Below are 26,713 nucleotides of genomic sequence, written 5' to 3'. Positions count from 1 at the left end.
TTATTAATTTAATGAATAAAATCCTGTAATTTAATCATTATATTAACAAATTAATAAAGTCGAACCAAATAACACTCCAAAACACCGGCAGCTACCCAGCACAGTTATATGTAATTGAGGAGCGCCCGCCAAATGATAGGAACTGTGTGCGCTTACCACGGGCTGCATAGACTGATCGTTACCGGCTTCCGCCGCAGAAAGTCGGTTCTTCTAGGCCAAAATAATCAGCCATGATCTTTTTTTGCACATTAAAAACAATGTCGGTACGGAATAATTCAACAATGTTGTACTCTTATGAATTGTACCAAAATTAGGCCAATTGATGATGAGATTTTGGTCAAAAAGGTCTCTCCAAAATCCATATGTTACCTAATATAAATTAGAAATTTAGAATGATTTATATGCAGAAAAAAAAAAAAAAAAAAGATGCAATCAACAGATTAGGAATATGGGAAATTAGGTATTTTTGGCTGTTTCGTATCGGGCCATTTGGGGAAATTGTAAATTTATAATCAACTGATCAATGCTAGATTCCCAACTGGCAACAGTAAGAGCAAGTTGTGATTTGGAATCAAACATGGCTTCTTTTTTTTTTTTTTTTTTTTTTGTAAAAGCAAACAATGATAACAATGCTATACACACAAGTTTTTGTCACTCTTTAAATTAAGCCAAAGGAAGCTGGATTTTTTTAATACGGAACCACAAGATATATAGTAAGAAACAATAATAAAATTTTATTAGTTACTCAAAACATATCTATTAATCTTGCGACAAGTTATATTAACCTTTGAAAAAAATGTTTAAGCTTAATTGCGTCATATTAATAACAATTATAATTTAACTTATGCGTAAGATTTTTTAAATTTCTTTTCTTCCTTATCACATTAAACCCCAAAATTTTTCAATAAAAATGGGTTTTATGATAAAAAAAAATGGCTTTATTCATTATATAAATTTTTTAAAAGATAAAAAAAAAAAAAAAAACCTTTTTCACTAACCCCAAAGAAAAAATCTCTTTTTTTTTTTATCAAAAAGAAAGAAAAAAAATCTTTTTTGTAATTGGGCTTTGAATTCCTCCCAACGCCCATTAAAGTGTAAAACCAAGATGAAAGCCCAAAAAAATCCGATGTAAAGGGCCCAAAAAAGAATAAAATAAAAAGGAAAATAAAAGATGCTTCTTCTTCCCTTGTTGCCAACCGTGACGGTGAACAGTGAGAGACGCCGCCTACTGTGGCTGCTTAGCGACCGCTGTTTTTTGTTACTTTAATCCAATATTTTAGTATTATTACCATTCTAAATTTTCAATTTTTTTTTTGTTGAGTTCTTAAAATAGTTTGAATTTTGTTCGAGAATTTGCGAAGAAATGTCAAGGTTTCGCGGGTTATGGCAAGCTTCCCTTGATGCAACCAGGAAAGGTAAAACTTTTGAGCATTAATTTTAATAATCAGTTTTTGTAACGTATTAAATAAAAAAAAAAAGAGCCCTTTTTTTCACTTGCTAATTGATTTTGAAATTTTGATTTTTTTTTTTAAATTGTAGCTCTGACATGGAATGTTGAAGATTGGATCCCTCCAACTGAAAAATACATATTCAATTTCAGTTCAAAAGAAGAGCTTAAAAAATGGCATCTTTATTCTGATTCTGAATTTGGAGGTAACTCTACACTCACTCAAATTTCAGTTTCTTAACAATGTTTTTTTCTAAATTAAGCTTTTGCAATTGTTTTCTAATCGTTTTAATTTTCAGGGTTGTCTTCGGCTTCATTGGAGATCAAAGATGATGGAAATAAATCAAGTGGTAATAGTCAATCTAAGTTGTAATGTTATTTTTTTGTTTACTATATATGTGTGTGTGAGTCGCTCTACTGAGCTGATTATGATTCTGATTCACTTTTCACCGTGACAACTTCATGTTTTCATTGTTTATTATTTATCTTATTTGTGTTCCTAATCACCGATCATGGATAACCTCTTTGTTAGGAGTTTTCTCTGGGAAACTTTCCCTGGATGTTGAAGAAGGTTCAAAATGGAAAATAACTAGGAGCGGCTTCTGTGGAATGCGGTCCAAGAAGGTGAACAATTGTTCCAGTTCTTTTAGCTGTTATAAATCTGTTGTGAAGTAATTTTGGCATGTCCCGATTTGTACTAGTTTAGTTAGTTTTACTGTGTCGATGTGGATGATGTCAAGTTTTCACATTCCTTGCTCATATCTCTCCGAGTCTTTAGTACGGACTTTGGATTTGGCAATCAAATTGATAGATTTTTACAGACAATAAAAGGATATGTTCCTTAGTCACTGAAAGTAAATTATGAATCTTGAAAAGGTGTTTAGCTTTATGAATGATGTATAAAAGCTAGTTTCTAAACTTACTTTTTCAATTACATATATTGAAGTGATAATAGTCTCTGGTGGTATCTATGTGCAGGCTTTCATATGATGGGTCTTGTTATGTTTATTTTGTCAAACTTGTTCTTATTCTGTTAAAAAATTCACCTTTTTCTTAGCTTTTATAGCATTAAGGGTTATTTTTGTTATTTTTGTTATTTCTTACTTCTTTCTTTTTATTATTTCTTTAGGCTGCTCCATCATATCTCATACAAAAATATTAATTCTGGCCAATCCATTCGCTAGCTCAGTCTTTAGAATTTTTTTTAGAACCTTGTAGCTCTGTTTTCCTTTTCTTTAGACGTTTCATGAAGTTGAATGTGTATATATTTATATAGTATGTGAGAGATTTTAGTTCTATATGTTTCAAATGAGTGAATAATTCCAATTTTAGGTTTCTTTGTAGGATTTCAAATGTAGAGAGGTAGCTTCTCCTCGTAGATAAGAGCAGAATATTTTCACTTTTTTGTATAAGCACCATAAGTGAGCTTGGTTCTTTTGCGATAATATATTTGCATTTGATGACCCTTTTTTGTTTTCATTTCTATTTCTTCAGTTTGATGGCTACATTGATTTGGATGCATACGATACAATAGCATTTAAGCTCAAAGGAGACAGGAGATGTTACATATCTACTGTGAGTTGTTTTCTCATGTTGAGGTGGTGAACATATATCAAGGCTTCTACTTATGTTGTTTATATCTTTTAGACTTGTTTGAATTTTATATAACTGACAAGTGTTATATTGAATCTACAAACTTGATGCAGATTTATACAGAGAATTGGGTGAATTCACCTGGACAGATGGAAGATAATTCATGGCAATCTTTTATTTTTGTTCCCAAAGACAACTGGTATATCGCAAAGGTAAAACTGTCATATTCCTTAAGCTCATATTCTTAGAGATTGATGTTACTGGTTTCTACTCATGGGGTGCATGTTAAAAGGTAACTGAACTCTTGAACGTAGGATTTAAGTTGATGATGGCCTTTAGATATATTCCTAAAGGGGGATTTACTCTATGAAGTAGCTCATCTTTCTAATTGAGTCGGGAAGGTCTCAATTGCCTGGTTGAATCCTTTGTGAAATGCTATTTTATGGTGGGGACCAAGGACTGATTTAGACCAGCAACCGTGGAACAGAATATTGGATGATGTATTTAGTTACAAAAATTTTTGGATTGTGCTCCATAATTTGTATGATCTTGCAGATTCCTCTTGCTCGTTATTTGCCAACATGGAGAGGAAATGTTATAGACGCAGAGTTGGAGATGAATCCATCTCGTATTCTTGGCATGTCTTTATCGGTTAATGCCGAAGGCGGCGTTCCTGGTGCTGAATCTGGGCCAGGTGATTTTAAATTGGAAATTGATTGGATTAAAGCCCTGCGGACCGAATGAATTATGGTACTCTTAACCTAGTAGACATCGAGGCCTTAAATTTTGAAACGATTCGTTTGCCAATAATACCGGCTAACATGGTGATTGAGCTTTTCCCACTGCCCACCAATCGGCCTATTGAGACAACCCTTCAATGGTTCCATTCCAACCAAAAAATGTTGGCTGGTTTGCCCATTTGTTGGATTCAGTGGGCAATTGAATGCAATTGCACCTCTGAGGACAGGTAAGCTTTAATCATAAATATCAATTTCAGTTAAGTTCTTTCAATATAATTTTTTTGTTAAAATTTTTTTAATCATATTTAAAATAATTATTTTTCAATCACAATTATAATTATTTTATTTTTATTTTTAATTTCATCAAAATTAATCTCATCATTTATCACCGTCAATCTAACAAAAGTAGTAGTGTCCTTGCAAGCAGCAACTAGTGGATAGAATGTCACACTTTATAGCCCTTCAGGAGGTTGGGAAGGGAATGAGAGGGGAGTAAAAATGGCTGTTTATCTCCATTATTTACTCAAGATCTGTCTGACTTATTCTCAAATGTTGAAGATGGTGTGAATCTGTGAATGGAAGAACTACTAGCATAAATTTATGCCAATCAATCATTTCTGAAACAAATACCATGTTGTCAGTGGCCGATTAAAAAAATTCTCTTTTCTTTGAAAATACTTTATGCCTAACCTATGATGATGTGAAAGGTATGAATGGTCATTTCAGTGTCAATATCATCAAAAAAAAAAAAAAACTGGCGGCTTGACATTTGCTAAACTTTGACACCATCATCTGCTATTTGACCATACCTAGATTGGCTTACCATCCAATGCATTTCTTTGTAAAATAGTAAAGTGAAAAAGAAAAGGAAAGAAAAAAGAAAACTAGGAGTGGTAGGCTGAAAAGGACATTTCATATTGTGCAGTTACTCTACCAGAAATCAATTGTTTATTCAACAAGTCTTTCTGCTTATATTTATGAATCCAATTACTTACAAGCTGCAACATTGAATTTTTTTTTTATACAAAATTTAAAAGTAAATAAATTATTTAATTTTTTAGATTAAAATAAAATATATCATATTTAATAATTTTAAATAAATAATTACAAATCATATATTCAAAATAATTTTAACAAATAAATAATTAAAATTTAATCTATAACTCCTAATTTTTACAAAGTCTAATCAAAGATTTAACTTTTATAATAATTTTAACCAAAGATTATATTTCTACCAATAATTTTTTTATCGATCCCTTTTCATGAGAATTTAATCAGAATATTAACAATTTACTTAAGATCTAAACGATTGAACACTTATGAGTTATTTTTAAATAATTTCTTCAACAGAACAACTGTTTGAAAAAATAAAATTTTTTAATTCAAAAATTAAATATTTTTATAATCTTAAACTTGAACTATAAGTCTACAGTTTATTTTATTTTTTACATTATTCCCGTTTTCTTTTCCTTTCCTCCTTATATTTAAAGATAAAATAATCTTTGTTCAATTTTTATGTGTAATCTTATAGCAACTGCCAACGGGGTTTGGCTTTTCTCTATCTGATATATGCCACTTTGTTTACAACTATTTGACAGTTAATCGATTTCGGATCCCAACTTGCAAACCTAACAAAATAAGAAGATTTTATTATCTGAACAAAAATAAAACCAAATAAATTTTTTTAAAAAAATCCAAATCAAACATTTTGATTTTTTTCGATTTATTTCAGACTTCTAACCACCCAACCTCGTCCGCACAATTAAAATTCTTCTCAAAATACTGCTTATGGATATAGGCATATAGTCATTTCATTCCTCCTTTGCCAATCCCAATTGCATTACAAAACTACTATATATAGATTTAAGAGTTAATAATTGCAATAAACAACAATTCGGTTTGCAGTGCAATTGACAACTTGCAACATTACATGAATTGTTACTCTCTTAGACCAACTGCCCATATGCTTTTCTTTGCTAGTTGCCTTTCCAATTTAAAAAATAAATAAATAAAGTAGGAATTTCGACACATGTGGGTATCTGACACGTCTTAAAAAGGATGTTGTGGGTCAGCCAGAAAGACATTTAAAAGGACCCTAATATATGGTTTTTAGAATTTTGGAAAATAATAGGAATGACGTGGAAAAATATCTTCCAAATGTGACACGTGCAATTGCAATTGCAAGCTTGAATCTCCACATTATTGTTCCAAGTTCTTCAATTTCCAGAACAGGAAGCAAATGTGCAGTTTTTTCATTCGTTTTCTCGGGTAGTTTCCATCCTGGATAGCTCCAATAAAGGATCATTGGTATTTGAATCCAAGACTTTTTACTATCGAGACGAATGAACTAGCCAATTGAACCTATTCTTTTCTTAGATATTATCTTTCATTTTGACTGCAAATGTTGACTGCTATATATCTTCAATCTTCAATCACTGTTTCGAGAAAGCACTTCATCCCCAAATGCTGTGTTGCCCTATTGGCTCGCTGATGCAACCTACTTACTAGAATATTGCCAGCTTTGCCTTTCTATTTATGGGGGCACCGCCCCTGTCTCCTTAATAATTCCAGACTGGAACTGGAATCCCGGAATCTGGCATAGAGAAATTAATTAAAAGAAAACAAGGGGAAGTCTTTATGAGTTTATTTTGCTTGGCTAAAATTTAATTGGATATATATTAATGTGTCTGTGTGAAAAGAGTGGATAAAGCCGATCAACCATTGGCAACAATATTTGAATGAAATTAAGTGATCCAAATTCAAAGATTTGAGAGACACTGTCGTAATCATGGTTGATCCAATATACAAAATCATTGAAGTTCATGCACCTTCTCTTATCTTTAGGATTACAAAATTTGTATATGAATCGCATTATAGTTACTAAAAAAATCTTCTAATATAAACTATTGCATAATAACCATACGACATTTCTTTGTTTGTGAAGTGAGATTGGTTTAAAAAAAAAAGAAAAGAAAGAAAAGGTAGTTTTTCTCTCCATTTGTACAATACAACCACTTAATTAAAAATAATAAAAAGGTTTAACAGATTTGTCGGTTGCCTAAGAGCTTAAGTTTCATTTTAATTACCAAAAATCTCAAATGATATGTAAATTAAATATAAATTTTCACTAATTTTTTTTTTATGTCTTGATTTTGGATTGAGTAACCTCTTTTAATCAAATTTTTTGCATAAAAAATTGAGGTTTAAATAATTTCATCTTAAATCATAAGTGATGGTGTGATATTTTGAATAAAGATGTTTAGGGTTCGCTTAACGGTTCAAATAAAAATGCATAGTAATAACAATATTTTTCAACTACCTTTGTTTGTCCAAATTTTTTTGTGTCAAAAATTTGAAATGTGGAAGAGAATATTTTTTGAAGTCATTTTTTAATAAAAACGTCTTAAAAAAAGTTTTTTTTTTTTTCATTTATTTGAAACTTATAACAAAATATTTTTTAAGGTATTTTTTAACAAAAATGTCTTAAATAATCATATTTTATTTTATTTAAAGTGTTTCTAGTTGAAAAGTGATTTAAATAATATTGTTATATTTTTTAAAAAAGATTTATTTAATCCTAGTTAGTTATTTAAGACATTTTCGATAAAAAAAGTCTTTCATAATTCTATTTATTTTTTTAAGAGATCATTTAAGACGTTTGTTTAACCAAATATTTATTTGAATAATAGTTTATTTAAAGTATTTTTTATGTCAAACGTCATTAATTATAATATAAAAAAATTAATAGTAAAAACCTACAATTGACTTGTAGTCACTTTTAAACATACTTTTTAAAATGATAACAATTATTTCATATTTTTTTATTCATGTCAAATTTTTTTCTTCGAAATCCTAAAATACTATAAGAAAATATAAGTTTCTGATTTTGATACTTTGAATACTATTAGAATTTGTTCCTTTCTTTCAAAATCAAATTATTTTAAATTAAATATTGAAATCAAATACTTATAGTAAAATTTCGAAAAAAATTTATGAATTCTTTCGAATTAAACAACTCATAATTTCGTTGCTTATTGAAGTTTGGACGACAGTAGTACTCTCTGGGTTTTGCTGCTTGTTAGATCAACTACTTTCTTTCTTTCTTTCTTTATGCCAATTTTATCCAATCGTTGAATAGTAGGGATCTTGATTGGTTGCCCCCTCATTCCATATCTTCATAAATTAATCAATGTCAACATTTTCATACATACTTGATTCTTTTTGATCTACCAACTTTCTTCAAGTTAGGCCAACTATTCCAAAGTGAATTGTGATTTCAACTCCGCTTCTTTTATCTATTCCTTGATTATAACCAAAGCTATTGAGATATAATTAATTAAGAAGTTATTTATAAATGTTATGAAAGAAAATTTGTTCATATTAAAAAATTTTGTGAATATGATATGATATATATATATATATATAAATTTAAGTTCAAATATATAAAATATTTTTTGTAAAATAAAATCATAATATTTTTGAGTTAAAATAAATAATATATCATACATTGAGTATGAGTCTTTACAATTTGAGTATCATTTTGATACTGAATTTAAAGCAATGAAAAAGGATTTTCATTAGTTTGGGTGTAGATTTAATACTAAATCCATATTTCAACAAAGCATAAAATAAAAGATCAAAATGCTTATTCTTAGTTGTATTAAATTGTATTTTTTATGTCTTAATTTTATTTTTATATATTTTTGAATATTTATAATTCTTACTTTTATATTTTAAAACTAATTTTATGATTTTTAAAATTTTTTATATTAAAAAATATGAAATTTTAATATTAAATAAATTAAAATTTTAAACAGAAAGAATAACACTTTTTAGCATTGACTTATTTTTACATTATAAACATTTTCTTCTATAGGAAAATTGAAGAGATTTTATAGTTATATGTAATCTCAAGGAAAAAAAATCATCATTAATACATCCCTTACTAAAAAATAGGTTGGAGCCCTCAAAATTTTGAAGAGCAAAATGTTTCATGGGAGTAGTGTACTCCTAGGTGCATGCATTTTTATGAGCCCAAAAAGGATTGTGTCAAAATACACATGGCAATTTCCAGAATCATGACCAAAAATTTTTATAATAATGATAAGGGAATTTTTTCAAAGAATTTAAGAAATAAAGTTAATTAAACCTAAAATTGAGCAAGTTGGGTATGAAAGTATTATATATTCTGAATTTATTTATTTATTTATGACATTACATGTGAATAGTATAGAAAGGATGAAAAAAGACGAAGTTACGTAAAAAAAATACAACATAAGTTCATACTTTTTAATATAAAAAAAAAAGGAAAACGATGAATCCTCCTGTTTTCAATCAAGTTGAAAGACAAAATTAATGGATAAAGTTTGTGCCCCCTTTAGCTAGGCTCAAGTTGGCCCAACTTTTGATCTTACGTTAAAATTAGAAGGATGACTTGTTTCTAAAAAATTCATTTTATCTCATTTGATTTATGTTTTAAATTTTTTTTATTTTACTTGTAAAAAGTGAATAAAAGAAAAGACTGGGAATATTAAAAATTTCATTCTAAATTTATTAAATATTATTTTTAAATAATTTTATAAATCAATTTAAATAAACTTCAAAATTCTAATTAACAGTTAATGATGAAAAAAAAAAAAAAGAAGGGCAAAACCAAGGAATATTATCCAAAAACAGGTAGTGTAATTTTCCAAATCCCAATCATATTCCTGGAAGCTATCCACAAGCTGTTGCAAGCTAAGCAGTTGAACATCAACAACAAAAGTGGGACCCAACTTTATTTTTTTATTTTTTAATTATTAATATGGGCAAAGTTGTAGTCAAAAAAGGATCCTTTAATTCCTCTTTTAACAGTAAACACAGAACCTTCTGGATACACAAATCTGCAAAATATCTACCGTTCGATCAATCCCCACCGTCCATCAACCTTATCTACCATCCCCTTCTCTTGTTTTTATTTATTCTATTACTACTTATTTTTTTGTTTATCTATTTGATTCAGTATTAAAAAAATAACAATTAAATAAATACAAACCATAAAATTTTAAAAGCACCGGTTTCTGGAGAATTCTTGGGCCTTTGTGTTGTTGGGAGAGAAAGGGGGAAACAGTCTTTCTCTCTCTGTTTTTTTTTTTTTTTTCTCCTCTTAAACCTTTACCTACACGGAAACATATGCTAAGGATTCCGTGTTGCAGTTCCACAAAGATGTAGTTCTAAGTCATGTCTATAAAATTATAGTCTTGTTTTGATGTTTATATCATAGGTGGGTTTGGCTTGGTTTCAAGTAATTTTGGTTCCTGGTTCCTGGTTCCTGGTTTTGTGTATTTGTGTTGGTTATAGGTTATAATCTGTCGACAAGAAAAGGACTTTTGGGATTGTTGTTGTTAGTTTTGAGTTGGGTTTCTGTCTTTGGTTGGTTTGGTTTTGAAGAATGGCAAATGGAGCAGAGAAAAACAATGATTTTTATGCAGTTTTGGGGTTGAATAAGGAATGCACTCCAACAGAGCTCAGGACTGCTTATAAGAAACTTGCCCTGGTTAGAGTTTTAGCCACCTTCTTTCAACCATCTTCCCTTTTAGTTCTTGTTTTCCCTTTTCATCCCACAATTCTATCAACTTGGTCTTGTTAAAATTGAGAAGTAAATAATAAAAGAGCCTTTGAAAGATCATGGCATTTGATTTAAACTGTTTCAATAGTGGTCTCAATGTATACTTATGCATTTTGAACCTGGATTTCATAGTTCAGTGAAAAGTCTTATTTTGTCTAAGAAATAACAACCAATTTTATAAACCGATCCATCGGATTTCTGGGTCTTTAGTGTGACGTTGAAATGATGGGTTTTCCATAGGAAATCTGGGAAAATAGATAATTGGATAATGAAGAAGGAAATTTGACTTTATTTCCATTTCCATTGCGGAAAAAGAAATAAAAAAGATGGGGTTGGAATATTTCCCGGAAAAATTATGTGAATCGATGGAACATTTCTGTAGTAACAGCAAGTTTCTTGTTTGTGTTTGTTGGGCAGAGATGGCACCCTGATCGTTGCTCAGCCTCGGGAAATTCAAAGCTCGTAGAAGAAGCCAAGAAGAAATTCCAGGCTATTCAACAAGCCTATTCTGGTAATTTTCTCTTACTACTATTATTTGAGTAATTTTCCTCGATGCAATTGCAATTTTCATGTTTATTTATAGTTTTAAAAGAATGGTTTTGTTGCATTATTTAAGTTGGAATTATTGGATTTACCTTCACCAGTTGCTGTTCTTCACTGACTTTTTAATTATTTTGTGCATGTTTTTCTGCCCTGACTTGTCATACAACAGTTCTGTCTGACGCAAACAAAAGGTTTCTGTACGACGTAGGAGCTTATGACAGTGATGATGACGAAAATGTATCTTTCTTTTCTGTTCTGAACATCTTTTTTATTTCTCTTTCACTTTCGTTTTGATTCCTCCTTGTGATAGATATGAAGGTTGATCAAAGCAAAGAATAAATGTTTATTTTCCTTTTGATGCAATTTTTATTTGCAGGGCATGGGAGATTTTTTGAACGAAATGGCAGTGATGATGAGCCAGACAAAATCTAGAGTAAGCTTCTGTCATTTAGTTAAAACAAGGAAGAGATTCCATTGTTTTTTGGATCCAATTTAGGTCTCATTTTCATGTAAATGTAGAGCAAGTAATAGGGTAAGGGTTGCTTTTGGAAAATCCTAGGTATTAGCTGTTTTTAACCTTTATTTATGGCATTGCCTCTGTTTTAGTTGACAAAATAGATTGCAAATGGGCCAATTAGAGGTCACGAGTACAAAATAAAAATGACTTTTTTGTATAAACCCAAAACTTTTTTATTTTTTTGCTTTTTGTGGTTGATATGATCGATTATCTGTTTGGAATCCCATAAAATCCGTTAGAGTTGGTCCCATTATAGGGATTGGCCAATGGTCTCCCTGCCCTACGGGAAAGACGCTTGAAAGAAAGACTTTGTGGACCTTTGGAAAGTGTATTTAATTAATTATATTTGTATGTTCCAAGCATGCTTTCTGTCGTGGGTTTAACGTTTTTAGGATTCATATGAATGTGAGAGAGGAAATTAACAATTAATAATACTTTTACCATTATGTTAATTGGATTGCATATTTAAAGTAATGCTGCTATAATATACAACTGGATGCCATTTGATGGTCCTAGAGATTTCGATGCTTAGAGTAGAGAGATTTGATGCTTTGTCTAAAGATTAGTAACACATCTTAATCTTGGAGAAACATAATATGGAATTGATGAAGGTAAATCATGATTTTTTAGCTGCATTTTCACCCTTTCGCTAAATGGCTCTAGGATTTACAAAGAGTTATTATGAGCTTCATATTTCAAGACTGAAGCCTTGGCGAAAAAGAATGTTGGGGTCCAAAAGGTTGCAGATTCATGGGAAAATTAACACATTTTAAACTTTGATCAAACTTGGCCATTCCTAAATGCCTTAGAGATGTAGCACCGAGGAATCAATCACAATTTTTTGGGTACTTGTTTAATATTGAGGAATGTAATAGTATTTTTGACAAGTTTTTGAAATTTTTAACCTATAGGAAAATGGAGAGGAAAGCTTTGAGGAATTACAGGAATTGTTTGAAGAAATGTTCCAAGCGCACATTGATTCATTTGGATGTCGTGGTCAGCCCACTACATCCTGTTCTGCTGCATCTTCATTCGCGTCTTATGGTGAAAGTTCCAGTTCCAATAAAAAGAATTCCTCTGGTATTAGTTCTGAGGAGACTAGGGTGGAGAGTACTTCTAGCTTTGATGCACAATTTCACGGTTTTTGTCTCGGGGTAAGTGCAATACCTTCCTGCATATTATTATATTCTATTTAATCTGTGAATTAGTTCCTGCATATTATTATATTCTATTTAATCTGTGAATTAGCCTCATCAATTAATACAGTGTCATGGGCTCTTCTAAACGTTATAGTGGGAGTGGGTAAGTTGGATTCTATAGACCCCAATCTTCCTGAATTTTTATTTGACATATGTTGGAATTAATTTAGTTTACAAAATGTGCAGTTTGTTAATGCATGAGAAATAAACTCAAGATGGCTCTAGTCTATTCCTAGCTTGACTAAATTGTATGTGCTGTTCACAAGCAGATTCATCATGTGATTTGATACATAGAAACTCGTTACATAGTGCTCTATTTTGGACTATAGATGCTCTATTTTGGACTATAGATCGGTATTTAGAAGCACTTACATCTAGTCCAGTCTTTTGGTTAATCTTTGTCAGCCTTTTATGTCAAGTTATGTGTCATAAAATAACATTACCGTTAAGGGAGCAAACAGTGGACTAGGTATATGAGATACGGTGAGAGATGGTAAGTGCTTGTATTTTGCTGTCTGTTTATCTCATTATTAACATGTTTATTCTAAAAGCATAGATTGAAACTGGATTAAGTATTTGGGCAAATTATATGCAAGTAAATTTGGCTGAGGTATTTGAAATACTTTCAAATTTTCTCCGCACCATCCTTTCAAGTAAATGTAAAATTCACATGGATGCAATTGTTTCTGATTGATATTTTGAAGACAGGTGGAGCACAAGCAAGATATCAGGCAAGAGAGAGGAGCCAAAGGAGGAATGCTAGGAGTAGCCGGCGTTAGTAGACGCAGAAATGGCAGGAAACAAAAGGTTTCATCTGGCCATGATGTTTCTTCCAACGACTATGGCATTTCTGCTTCATGATACACCTGTTTAGTAGTTGATTAATGCAAATTCAATCTGACCATTTTGGCCAACTTACGATATTGACTCGACCGATTAGGGAGATGAATGTGCATCCTGTGGCCAAGATTGAACCAGTGGGTGAGATTTTGCTCGTCATGGACAGTGCCAAGGCTGCAACATCACCACCACTTGGGAAGTCAAATCTATCGCAGGAAGATTAGCATGGCTGTTATACTTAAGCATCGCAAAGAAATGAGGCAGCTATTAGAGTTTTACCTTTGTTATCATGGCCTGTCTTGGTTTTACCTGTCTGGCTTTTGTAACCATGTCAAATGAATTTTCATCTGAAGCTGTATTAACTCTTTACCCTGTTTAGTACTCTATATAATGCTAATCAATTGGCTTCCATTTAGCCTATGCTAATTTGTTACTTCCCAGCACATTTGGCCAATAAGATGATCAAATATTAGTCATAAATTCTTGGGGTATAATCTTGGTACATACTTCAATTCCAACACAACCGAAAGGGGGATGGGAAATTGAAATCATGCTCCATGTCTGCATTTTCGTCCATAAGGTTACCGATTTTTACATGACTAAAATTGTTTCGATCAAGGAGGAAATTTTGGTTGATTGGTTCCAATCTTTGATTATTTTTTTCTTTTCTTTTTCATCATGCTTGGGCAGTTCTAAACTAGAAACAGCAAGCAATTAAACTCAAAAGAGGGTAATTCTTGCAGCTGCTGCTGGAATGGTCAGCCAAGAATGTGTCCAAAATCTTTTCTGATTGCTCTATGTTGTCCAAAGGTGAGGTGGCAATGTTGGGTGGGTCCAACTTCATGTGGTTGGGGACCCAGAAAAAGTGTTGCCCAATGCGGTGATTATAGCCAAGGCTTGCAAGTTGCACCACTCCACTTTTAACCCAAAAAGAGCCTCCTCCATCTGCTTTTTGTTTTGATGGTGAGAGATTGAGAGTATCCCCCTCCAGCTCAACATCCAGCATCACTTTTTGGTTTGATGAAGGCAAATAAAGTCATCGGCCCCAAAACCATAAGCCAATATTCCAAGTTGCCAAAAAAACTCAATGCCGAGTACCAAGGGTCCACTTTTCTCCACATTTCCCATCGCTTTCCATCTCCCTTACAACTTGGGCAACTTGCAGGGTTTCTGTTTCTGATTACTATTATTATTTTCATTTTTCAAATAACAGAAAAAGAAAAAGAAAAAACTATTTCTCGTCTCAATTCAAGGGGGCTGTTTGATTCCATTTTAATGTGAAAAAAATGTGGGGGATTTAAGTTGAATGTTCATCAAGTGACTTAAATATCTAATTTTAAAGAATGGTTGAGAATTTTTGAGATTGGTTTGATGGTTTCACGTCATTCATTTGTATGATTTGTACTTTTGGGATTAGATTTTGGGTCAGGTCGATGGATATTAAATTAAAATGCTTTATTTTCAACTGACCAGAATTGAATCTTGACCTAAAGCTAGCAAAGAACATTATTATCTTCAGAAAAATAATTCACAATAAATCTTCATTTTTCTAAATGATTACATAGATTATAGCATTGTAATTTTATTCAAAATCGTTTCTTTAGATATTAAAAAAAAAAAAAAACAATAGTAGAAAACAAATAAAACAAATTAAAAATTTGAATAAAAAAATTTATTATGCAGTCATCAACATCAAAGAAATTTAAATTTTAGATCTCAACTCCCATAAATTTTTTTTCCCCTAGTAATAACATTCTTTTGAATAAAAAACAAACTAAAACATGGAAAACGTTACTACTAAACTGTATTTTTCTTCATTATAGCATGTACATTGAATTAAGCATGCCTTTTTGTATTGCTAAATGAATTTTAAAAGCTCATGAAAACGACAAAAAAAAGTACATCAATTTTTAGATCAATTTATGGAACATTTCCATATAAACGACACCTTAATTCGAACTATTTTTAGTATGTGATCCTTGAATGAAACCCTTATCCAAATTCCAATATACAAAAGCTATATATTCCTTGCTGCGAAGATTAAGACATTGGCTAAGTATATGGTATCCATTCTATGTTCTTGTGCTAATAGTTTTGCCAAAGTTTCACTATTTGAAGCTGAAATATTGTGGCATTGGCCATTGGGAGAAAGTTATGATAATGATGGGAACTACTGACTAGATGTTGTAAAATATGGCAGTGGACAAGTTGAGTGGTTGGGATACAGCAAAATTTAAACAAAAGTACAAGTTGATGTTAAGTAATTTCATTGTGTTTTTTCTTTTTTTGGGGGGTGGGGAACATGATGTTAACCTTTGATTATTAGGGATACAGCAAGTTGAGGATTTAAAGATAAAGCTGGTGAGTATCAAGTTGAAATAGAATGATAGTTGGAAATCATCTAGATTCATGACCTCAAGGATTGGTTTGGTTGACATGTTTCCCACTTGTGAGGAAGAGGTATTGGTAATTTGGCACCATGTTTTTCACGCAGAGGTTAGATTCCCAAATGATATGATTCAATCTTTAACTTTTTTTGTCTATAACAGAGTTTTCAGCTTTGATCACAAGCAACATGCTATAAGTTGGAAAGATCCTAAATTTTAAATCGTTTTATATGTTTTTATAAGGTTAATATCATTAATAGCCTCTAAGTTATAATAAAATATTTAATATAATATTTAAATTTTAAAATTTTTTTATATAATATTTGAATTATAAATCTATTAATTAATATGATACTTGAAGAATTATTTATTTATTATATATTATCATTTAAAATTAATTATATTAGAGATAAATATCACATTAATTAATAAATTAATAATTTATATACTAAATTAAAAAATTTTTAAATTTAAGTATAATATTTAATATTTTACTATTAAAGTCATTTATGATATTAACTTTGTTTTCATATATATTAAATCTCGTATATTTATAGTTAAAATTGATTTTTGAAAATTTAAATTTAAAAGAAGAGAGTTGAATTTTAAATTTAGTATAAATAATACTGTCAGCAAAAAATTAAACATATATAAAATATACTAGCATATATTGATTCAATAATAGATAAATATATCTTCTCACTCAAAGCATCGAATTCAAATCTCTTTCCATTATCGACGAAGAGTAAGCCTTTTTAATTTTTTGCCCCCTTGGGGTTGAAGTTTAATGGACCTAACACAGTGGTGAAATTGTTAAAACGACCACAGCCCCCACGAATGAAGGAGAGGCGTAATGGACCTAATAGTCAAATGGATTACCTTTTCCCAAAAGAAAAAAAGAAAGAAAAACAAAAATGGCTAATGACTGACGTTTTACTTTCAGCGTGAGTTAGACAGTGGCTCTAATTTTGACTGTCGAATCGGATAGGACGTAATCGAATTGAATCGATATAACGAGAATTTTGAGTTTAAGTTTGAATTTAATTTTTAATTTGAAGTTTGATATTTTATTCGAATTCGATTTAATTTTATTTTTTTAATTCGAATTTGATTTGTGATTAAAATTGAGTTATTCGAACTGATTCGATTAATATGTTAAAATAAGATCAATTTTTATATTCGATAAGAGTTTGATTATTTGTGCTCAAGCTCAAACTCGAATTCGAGATATTTTATTAATTAGAATAATAAAAAAAATTTAAATATCAAAGCTCGATTAGACTCGCGAGCTACTCGAGTTAGGTATAAGAATACTCGAATTCGGTTCGATCGATAAGTCGAACTACTCGAGCTCAAACTCGATTCAATAATAATTGAATCGAATTCGAATTTTATTCGAATAATACACGAATAACTTACGAGTATTAATATATCATTTACATTTTTAGTTGTGACATGTGGATGACAACTAAGCTATCATTGGGCCATTAGGCAAGATTCCTGTTAGATATTATTGGGCTTTGGGGTCATGCACCACGCAAACGTGTCGACCTCCATTCCGATGAATCAGTCAGTGCCAGCTCAAGCCCAAAGGCAGCTAGGTCAGCCTTGTCTTTCAGAGGTATTTGGGTCAAGAAATTTAGATCTAATGTTTAAAGACCCTGTGAAGAATTAAACTACTAAAGTCAACAAGAAATGAATTGTCTTCCATTCATGTAAACACATTAGAAGGAATTTTCTTTCAAGCGGATTAAAGTTATATATATTTATGTAATGTACATCACTTGGGATTTGGGACATTCTGAAACATTGAAAAATATTATTCTTAATGCAGTAGTTACATAGTCAAACCATTTATTTTAAATTGCTAGAGAATTCAACAACCTATTTATATTGTCGTTTAGAAAATTGATATTATTGACTAAATTAAGATGCTTGATGACACAGACACTTGGTTTAAGATAGGGTCTCTTTCTTTGAACATTTGACATTTGCATTTCTCTTTAGACTAAGATAAGATATACACTATGTTTGAAATGAGAGAAAAAAAAAAGAAGAAGAAAGTAATGGAAATAAAAAAAATTCTTCTTTTATTTGGATAAATTTTTAATTTTTAAAAAAATATGAAAACTCAATAATTTTTTATTTTTTTTGTAATTCTCACTTTTTTGATACCTCAATTTAGAGAAAACTAAAAAAAAATTGAAATTTTTTTATTTTTATAAAAAGATTATTACATTCATTTTTTATCAATACTAAAAATCTAATAAAAAAACCTAATCACATCATGATCATCCTGTAATTTTTTCAAAGTCACGTCTTTTTTCAAATAAATTTCACATGTTTCTTCAAATATAAAATTTTTTTATAATTTTTTGATGATTTGATTTTAATGAATGATCGGATATGAATAGATATATTTTTTTGAGTTTATAAGATGTTATTCTGGCTCATAATAATTATCAATGCATGTTTATTAAATATCTTATTATTTCACTTGATTAAAAATTATTGATGTAACAGTAATTGTAAGATCAGATAAAATAATAAATATATCATGATTTATAAATGCTTTAAAATCACAAAAAATAAAATATTATAATTAAAAAAATTTTTTATAATAAATTATTTTTTATTTTTTTCACTTTTTATTCAAATAATAATTATTAAATTTTTTATTAATTTTAATTATCTAAATAATGGATATATATATATTAAAAAAAACTATTTTTTTATTAATATTAATTCAAACATAGGGACAGCAATACAAGCTAGGATGACCCGACCCATTGGTTCCTTGTTTGAATTTTGAGAAAAGACAGTTTTGGAGCTTGTTGGAAGCCTCCAAATGATAATATTTTAATTATGCTATATAGTATCTTTGTGAATTTATTTTTAAAAAAAAGTAAGCACAGTTACTCTTCATTCCCGTGAAAACAATTAAATTACATTATTATATATCTCTTTTATTCAAATGATATTATATAATTATATTATTGAAAAAATTAATTATTTATTATAAAATAATTTATTAGTTTATTAAAATATGATGATAAATAATTAATTTTTTTAATAATATAATTATATGATATAATTAAAATCTAAAAGATAAATGTTGACGTGTTGTAATGATTTTCCTTCCATTCTCATAGCCTGTTTTTTAGCACATGTGGCATCATCATTATTATTATTATAAAATTGGATTATTACAATAAAAATTTAATCTAATCTTTTTTTTTTTCAGCAGCAAAAGGTGGTAGCAGCTAAGGCTAGCTAGATGCAAAATCCTAGTCACGTGACAGATAAGGAAGTTCACACCAACCCAACTCAGCATCCAGTGTTGGTGGATCTACATAGATTTACTTCAATCTTATCCCATTGACGTGTAAATATTAAATCTATCAAAGTGGGGGCCCCATGTTCCCACCCACTTGACCAAAGTCCATTTTCTCCCACTTTTTTGCTAACGGCTCCCCTCCCCCTATCACTTTGGAGCCTTACTCCTCATCTCTCCTCTCGGCTTAATTAATTTGCTATAAATTTTGACTGCCCCATTTCCATTTTACTTTTTTCGGATTATTTTTTTAATCTTAATCTAGTTTTAATCTCATTCCTTATTTAGTTTAACTAATTTAAACAAGACATAATTTTCATAACCCAGCCAAAAATGGATGTTTTTAAGCTAATACTCAAGTAATAATTAATTGGGTTTCAAATGTGCATTAATTTTATGCCACAATCAATTTCATTTTATTCTAATTATAATAAAAATCGTTAGTAATATAATTTAAAATAAAAAATAAATATTATATTTAAATAAAAAATAAATATTATATTTAAATAAATATTATATTTAAATAAATATAATTTAAATAAAAAATAAATAAATCAAAAATAAAAAATTATATTTTATATTTAAAATATTAATATAAAATTAATATAATAATTTTTTAATTTTACATATAAATAAAAAATATAATATAAATAAATATATAAATCATCAAATCTAAATTAATTAAATTACTCTTCTTAGACAGTATCCCAATTTAACCATGCTTCGTTTGATGGCTCCAAATGAAACAATATTAGCCGGAGCCATGCAGCCCAAATTTAGCCCTCATCAAAATTTAACTTCGCACCTTATCCATTCCTTCTCTCCCCCTCACCCCTTCCTCTATAAAAAACCCTAATCCACCATTTCCGCTCCGAGAATTAAAAATAAAACTCTTTCAACATATCCCCACCAGCTCGCCAAATCTTCCCTTTTCCGTTTCGTTCCTTCCCCTCTCTTAGTAACAGTCGTTTCGGCGGAGTCACAAGAACAACAACATCAACAACAAAAAAAGATATATATAGCAACGAACTATAAATATCAAATAAGTAATCTCTTGTTTGTTTTGTTAACGGCTTTTTAACGGGTGTTGCGTTATAGAGAAGAGCTGATCATATATCGATCATGGGGTTCCTACAAAAACTTTGGGACGAAACGCTTGCCGGGCCTATGCCGGAGACCGGCCTCGGAAAACTACGAAAGTATGATTCCTTTTCTGCCACAAGATCATCCCATGCTCCTGTTGTCGATGGTAATAAGATAAGGGTAACTAGGAGCATTACGATTCTTAAGAGTAACTCTGGTTTTAGAAACCTATCTGTGGAGCCGGGTTCGGCTCCGGATTCTCCTTTCGGGTCTAGCACTCCTGGGACACCTTTGTCACGTAAGTCTATTTTCATGGTGGTCATCACTTGTTTTCTTTCTTATTTTCTTTAATTGACTCGTACGTCATAGTGGCAAAGGGTTGTTTTGTTTCTTAGTTTTTGTCCATTTTTCTTTTGAAGAAAGAAGATTTGAATATTGTTCTTTTTTAAGATTACAAGAGATCATCTATACACCAATCAATTAAACCAAATATTCAAATATAATAGCATTAATAATTTGTTTTTCCAGGTTTAAGTTTTGAAGTTTTGGTAATTGTATGTATTTAGAACATGTGTTAATGGTTGCAGCGGGGACACCACGTGGGGATTTCAGGAGATTCACGAGAAGAAAATCGTCAGCTGAAGCACTTGAATCCGCTGAGCCTACAAGTCCGACTGTTTACGACTGGTTCTCTCTCTTTGTTTCCTATTTATATATATAAACATATTCTATCTTTGCCTTGATCAAATTTCTTTCACCCTTAGCCCCTTGGAATAAACATGATCATTCAAACAAAAAAAAAAATTTTGGAACATGGCTTGAAATTAGGTGAATCTTGACTTAAACTAGTTTCTTAGAAAAAAAATGGTCCATAATTTTGTTGGTATATATATTTAACTAAGTGTCTTTTGTAATTTGTGTTGATATTGTAGGATTGTGACGAGCGCTTTGGATCGTTGAGGGAGGAAATTGACGATTTTTCTTTTGAAGAATCAACGTGTCGAAGAGACTTTTGTACATAGAGAAACCTTGGTGGAAATTTCATTATATATCTTAAGCATCTATGCATATATGATATATGTATATATCAATAAACCCTATATTTAGCTAATAAGTTGGTTACAACAATAAGACGGATTGAGTGATTGAACGAACAATCCCGACCGATCGAGAAAATCACTGCATCTTGGAGTTTCTGAGAGAGGAAAGACAGACGTAGGAGAGGCTATTTTGAGCATGTATAAATCTTTGTTGGCGAGCTAGAGATTTTTTTTTTCTCCATTTTTTGTACATATGATTTTCTTGTTTTCGTGTCTTGGCTTTGCTATGTACATAGAGATCTGTGTACATTTGAATCCTCTTCTAATGAAACTCGTTAATTTGCAGCTTGAAAAAAATATGTATGGAAATTTACGTCATCTTATTAGATTTTGATACGTACTTTTCTAAGTTTGTTTTGGTTTTGTGCATTTTTATCATTCATTGTCTACTTTTTCTTGTACGCGTAATCTTCTTTTTCACTCTCATTTTGCCTGATTTGCTCTCGGGAAAGTGGGGGCAAGAAAAAACCGAAGCAGTCACTGCCACCAGTCATTCTCCACTAGCTATACATGAGATAAATCTAAATGGACTTTGTAAGTTCCCTCAAAATTTGTCCATGCAAATCGACCGCAAAAACAACTTGGTTTAAGTAATCATTTGACAAATATTCCCTCACACTTGAAAATTTTGATCTCAAGATATAGCTATATTTGATCAACAAGTTAAAACAAAAAGTGCTAATTGTCTAAATTAGGTCGAATTTGAGCTTAAAATTTTTTATTCAAAACTTCAAGTCTTTAACTCACAAACTTGACAAGCTGTCTGATTCACTATCAAATCTACATATTGGGACAAGAACATATCCATTGAAATTTCAAAATGATATCAAAATAAACAAAAAGACATGGCCTGGTCATTATTATTGTTTTCTCTCAACATGAAATTAAGTTGAGAAAATTTAAGGTTCAAATCTTTCCTGCCTTTAGCTAATAAACACAATGAAGCACAAGAATTGTTGTAATTAGCTGGTAGTTCTGAAGCAGCTAGGAATATATCAGATGATCTTCTTTCTGCAGCCTTTATGACTTTGGATGTTATTAGGCACTAATATAATTTAGACCATACGCCTATATCAACTGTGATCATTTATATAGAAGCAGCCTGCAAATTATATGCATACTTCAAAAAATTATTTTTATTAATAAAGGACTGAGCATGCATCAACAAACCCAAATGAAAACTATGAAGACTTAAGTGTATAAGTACAACCCATAATTCAACAAAAAACGATGGCGTTTTCCGTCGGTTGCCCATTTAAATTTTAAATCAGATAAAAACAAGGAGGTACAACTACTAAGCCGGCAACCCTTTCACGCCGGTGAACCATAATTCCCCAATCAAATCCTTCCACCTCACCCTCCCTTTTATACATCCCTCACGGCTTCACCGAAACCGTCATTTCCCCTCTTTCCCCCCCGTCAACTGATAGAAGACACTAAAAGAATCAAAATCCGAAAATAAACAATAAACAAAAAACCATAATTCTCTCTCTCACCGAAACCTAATTTTCTTTTTCTATTTTCCTTTTTTTTTTTCAAATTATTGAATTTCCTGGATCTCCATGGAGGAAGACGAGGAGATCCAATCGCACCCGTCGGCTTCCGCTACCGGATCTCTCTCCAGTAGTCACCGTCACCGTCACCGTCGTGCAACGGTCGTATAACCGTTACGGCAACCACTGCGCCTCCTTCCAAACCATCACCACCATATGAGCATCAGCAACATGAAAACACGCTTACACTGGCGCTTCCGCCGCCGCAACAACCGAAGAACAACAGCGGCGGAGGTGGAGGCGGAAGAGAAGACTGCTAGAGCGAAGGTGCAACGAGGGTTTTAATCGACGCGTGCGGAGAGAGGTGTTTGGAGCTGAGCGGTGGGAACTTGAAGCAGAACCATTGGCAAGAAGTGGCAGACTCCGAAAATGGATATTTAGTGTAAGAATCGAATCGATACGGTTAAGAAGAAGTGTAAGTTAGAGAAAGTTAAGATTGCAGCTGGAGGTGGGCCGAGTAAATGGGTCTTTTTTGAGAATTTGGATCAACTTACAGGACCGACGGCGAAGATTGCTTTTAATGAGGCGGCCGTGGCTGGTGGTAGTGGTGGAAGTACTGGCTTGTTGTTTCAAGTACCCACGGGGATTCTGGTTGGGATCCGGTCCAATTTTAATCCATTTCGAGTTTCTCAACTTCAAGAAAGAAAACGACGACGACGACAAAAGCAACCGAGGATGCTTGTATTAAACAATCAGAACAAGATGCAGCTTAGGAAACGGCGTCCGGTGGATACGAATTCCCATAAGGACGAGGAGGAGGAGGAAGAAGCGGATTAATTGGATAGTTTACCGCCGCCTCGGACGAGGAAGAGAGCGAGAAGGGTGGTTCATAAGGGTGTCAATTCAGGGGGAAAGGAAATGAAATGGGGAAATTCGGTTAGGGAATTGACTCGGGCAATATTGAGGTTTGGGGAAACTTAAGGGTAGGCGGAGAGTGCAAAGCTACAACAGGTGGTGGAGATGGAGAAGTAGAGGATGAAGTTTGCAAAGGAACTGGAGTTGCAGATGATGCATTTTTCCATGATGACGCAGCAATAGATTTCACAGTTGAAGCATGGGAGAAAGAAGTGGTGGAATTGGGAATTCTAGTAATCAGCATAGTAACATTAATAATAGCAATAATAATAATAATAATAATAACAACAGCAACAATAACATTAATGATAAATTCAGTAGGTTTTTGTTATTGGTTTAGAGGTTAGATTTTATGTGTTATCTTGGGTAAAGACCCTAGATTTGTATTTGAATTGGTAGTTTTTGAGTATATTTTTATACTTGCTTTATTGTAATTAATTAATCACAATCTAACTTTAAGCAATGTCAAGATAGTGATTAGATGCTCAATTAGTTTGTACCCAAAGAAAATTCTCTTTAAATTCATTGTGAATGTAGTTGGATATTATCAAATCAAATCTGTTGATGACTGCGTTGCTTGTGTGTGGTGAGCCAGTTGATGACTGCCTTCCAGTGTATACTACACGGTTCCTCCCAACCTTAAGTTAGTTTTATCATACTTGCTGCAAGCATAGAATCTTCTAGTTGCATCCGAGTGGATTCTGGAGCAAGACTCTGGTTCACTGCTTGCTGATAGTAATGTTTTCCCAAACTAATCATATGAAATCACTAGAAATGATCGATTAGTTTACTAGGTTTGTTTTCCAGAATGCCAAAGAGTAGAAAACTTGCTTTGAACTGCAATGTTGTGCTAGCCAGAAGCTAGGGTTTTGGTGGATTGTCTCCTTACTGATACGCCAAGCGAAACCAATAGTACGGTCGTGCATAAACAATAAAAAGGGCCCTGATAATAAGGCAGCTATAACTCACTCTTCTAGCGTAAATGCAGCATATGTTAGGATTTAGAAAGAGATGAAAATGAAGCTGGTCATACTTAAAGGATATGTATTAGTTCTAGATTTGCCCATGATTGGTGAGTTGATGGTAATGAACAATTATAACTGGCTTCTAATTTCATCCCAGGAATGCGAAGACGACTTCACTTGACCAACAATGTGTTCTTCAACTGCTAGAAAGAGTCCATTCAGTGACTATATAATTCTGGAGAAAAACAACTCTAATATTGTTCATCCCACGCAGTTTCCATCCTTTGCTGTTGGTCAAGAAACTATAGGATAATCTGCATCAAGGTTTCGACTATATTATTCATCAGAAGATACCACATCCTACCAAGGCAATGTGGAAATCATTATGCGTATGACTTCTCCCTGCGATAGAGCTAAAGAAATCAAACAAAAACCATCTCAATAAACACCTACATAGCAGTAACAAATTAGATTTAACCTTATTACATCTCTTGGCAAATGGAGTTCATTGAGACCAGAGAATTTTCATCAAAGAGTAACATGCTGGAATATTTGGCACAAATAATAAATTCAGAAACAAATAGTTTAGCAGGAATTGGATTCTTCCTGTTTTCTCCAAATCATGGCATCAACAGTTTTAGCTTACTGCATGTGGGTGCTGTGCCCACTTATTAGAGTCTAATATTTCATTTTCTTATTGTGAAGGGTACTAAACCAGCATTAGCGAATAGCTCAGATGCTAGTAACCGCAAATTTCCGACCATATATACAATGAGAAATCTCTAAAAGATGTCAGCGTTTGCTATTTCTTTCTAGCTTAAATGGATACTTCCAACTAGCTTTTTCATCCATGCCAGACAAGCCATGTTACCAACATATATACACTGTCAGACATTAATGAAAAGAAACCAATCTTAGCAAAGAGCACATATAATGGACAACGAAATGTTGACAGTTTCTGTTATGCCTCTGTATTGAAAATTAAGAGTGGTGGCTCACCCAATCAAACAGAGAAACCTAAAGATATCAAAGTTAACATAGATGCCCAAAACAGGGTTGATGATGGGAACAAAATGATGCCGTTAATCCTAGGTAATTATTTGATTGATAAAAAAAAACCTAAAGATATTGGCTTTGTAAACTTGAACTTGTGGACTTTGATATGGATATTGAACAATACGAGTACATAGGCTCCGTTAACTTAAAACTCGTGGACTTTGACATGGTCATTGAACAATAAAACTATATGAGACTAAAGCAGCGTCTCTTAGACCAATGATTTATATCCAGTATCGCAGAAATGGATACCCTAATTTTCTTTTCCCAAAACAGGAAGGCAAATGGAATAAAAGGAACTGCTAAATTGATATCAAATACCATATACACATGCGTTTAGATATCGTAGTAAGTAGTCAGGTCCTCCATCAAGAAAAAGCATTTGAAAAAAAAAAAAACAAGTTCAAATATGAGAAGATGAAGACTTGTCCAAAAAAGATATATGAGAAGAAGACACGAGAGTTAATATGAGTAGTTCAAAATTAAAAAAAAAAAAAAAAAAACTTATAAGAGAATAGTGGCAAGTTTGTTTAATTGTATATGAACCATGATGATATAGTTGAAGTAAAGGAGAAGAGACATTATCTGATTGAATTTCTTTTCTCTAGTAATTATCAGGGAAGAAACATCATCAAGGTGAAAACTTTAAATCCGTCGTATGGGTTATAGAAAATACTAATTCTTTGATTGATGAGATGCATTTTTATTAACTATAACTTAGTAATTGTTTAAGGAATTGACTATAAAGTTTGACGACAAAAACATTTTTCTTTAGTTGAATCTGATGCTGTAATTCTTCATTAAATCAGATGATTACCTTAGAAAGGGGAGCAAATCTAATCCCATGATAACAATATGCAACTTTCAATGACAAAATAGTCAAATAATGGCCCA

General features: G+C 31.6%; 3 protein-coding genes and 1 pseudogene across 4 annotated transcripts; all 4 read left to right on the top strand.

Annotated features, from left to right (window-relative positions):
- Positions 1–1,173: 1,173 nt before the first annotated feature.
- LOC111318633 (putative complex I intermediate-associated protein 30) lies at positions 1,174–4,056 on the top strand. The gene is made up of 7 exons (XM_022921504.2): positions 1,174–1,415; positions 1,540–1,653; positions 1,747–1,797; positions 1,980–2,071; positions 2,942–3,022; positions 3,154–3,252; positions 3,596–4,056. Exons 1-7 carry the CDS (start codon positions 1,364–1,366, stop codon positions 3,782–3,784), a joined length of 678 nt encoding a protein of 225 aa, XP_022777239.2. The 5' UTR covers positions 1,174–1,363; the 3' UTR covers positions 3,785–4,056.
- Positions 4,057–9,852: 5,796 nt separating this feature from the next.
- LOC111274729 (uncharacterized) lies at positions 9,853–13,912 on the top strand. Of its 2 annotated transcripts, none has more exons than XM_022859609.2 (6): positions 9,853–10,315; positions 10,805–10,898; positions 11,100–11,167; positions 11,307–11,363; positions 12,359–12,601; positions 13,355–13,912. In XM_022859609.2, the coding sequence occupies exons 1-6, from the start codon at positions 10,211–10,213 to the stop codon at positions 13,505–13,507; spliced, it is 720 nt and encodes a 239-aa protein (XP_022715344.2). In that variant the 5' UTR covers positions 9,853–10,210; the 3' UTR covers positions 13,508–13,912. The 2 variants fall into 2 exon arrangements, with proteins under 2 accessions (XP_022715344.2, XP_089611494.1); XM_089755368.1 differs by lacking the exon at positions 13,355–13,912 and adding an exon at positions 12,696–13,139 and having other exon boundaries at positions 12,359–12,654.
- A 6,168-nt stretch (positions 13,913–20,080) lies between these two features.
- On the top strand, positions 20,081–21,730 carry LOC111318631 (dormancy-associated protein homolog 4-like). Its single transcript, XM_022921503.2, has 3 exons — positions 20,081–20,588; positions 20,878–20,977; positions 21,223–21,730. Exons 1-3 carry the CDS (start codon positions 20,330–20,332, stop codon positions 21,248–21,250), a joined length of 387 nt encoding a protein of 128 aa, XP_022777238.2. The 5' UTR covers positions 20,081–20,329; the 3' UTR covers positions 21,251–21,730.
- A 112-nt stretch (positions 21,731–21,842) lies between these two features.
- LOC111318630 (trihelix transcription factor ASIL2-like) lies at positions 21,843–24,259 on the top strand (annotated as a pseudogene).
- Positions 24,260–26,713: the final 2,454 nt, after the last annotated feature.

The sequence above is a fragment of the Durio zibethinus genome, chromosome 26 (genome assembly GCF_047325235.1).
Source record: "Durio zibethinus cultivar Kanyao isolate XHJ-2024 chromosome 26, ASM4732523v1, whole genome shotgun sequence".
NCBI classification, from domain to species: Eukaryota; Viridiplantae; Streptophyta; class Magnoliopsida; order Malvales; family Malvaceae; genus Durio; species Durio zibethinus.
The sequence above is the reverse complement of the archived record's forward strand: the minus strand, read 5'-3'. Positions and strand labels throughout refer to the sequence as shown.

What these genes read in the sequence shown, in the direction of transcription:
- LOC111318633 (XM_022921504.2), top strand. Translation starts at nt 1,364, where the DNA reads ATGTCAAGGTTTCGCGGGTTATGGCAAGCTTCCCTTGATGCAACCAGG. An exon ending in CCTTGATGCAACCAGGAAAG is followed by an intron (nt 1,416 to 1,539) that starts GTAAAACTTTTG and finishes TTTAAATTGTAG; the next exon opens with CTCTGACATGGAATGTTGAA. An exon ending in GTGGAATGCGGTCCAAGAAG is followed by an intron (nt 2,072 to 2,941) that starts GTGAACAATTGT and finishes CTATTTCTTCAG; the next exon opens with TTTGATGGCTACATTGATTT.
- LOC111274729 (XM_022859609.2), top strand. Translation starts at nt 10,211, where the DNA reads ATGGCAAATGGAGCAGAGAAAAACAATGATTTTTATGCAGTTTTGGGG. An exon ending in CTTATAAGAAACTTGCCCTG is followed by an intron (nt 10,316 to 10,804) that starts GTTAGAGTTTTA and finishes TTTGTTGGGCAG; the next exon opens with AGATGGCACCCTGATCGTTG. An exon ending in ACAGTGATGATGACGAAAAT is followed by an intron (nt 11,168 to 11,306) that starts GTATCTTTCTTT and finishes TTTTATTTGCAG; the next exon opens with GGCATGGGAGATTTTTTGAA.
- LOC111318631 (XM_022921503.2), top strand. Translation starts at nt 20,330, where the DNA reads ATGGGGTTCCTACAAAAACTTTGGGACGAAACGCTTGCCGGGCCTATG. An exon ending in TCCTGGGACACCTTTGTCAC is followed by an intron (nt 20,589 to 20,877) that starts GTAAGTCTATTT and finishes TAATGGTTGCAG; the next exon opens with CGGGGACACCACGTGGGGAT. An exon ending in AGTCCGACTGTTTACGACTG is followed by an intron (nt 20,978 to 21,222) that starts GTTCTCTCTCTT and finishes TTGATATTGTAG; the next exon opens with GATTGTGACGAGCGCTTTGG.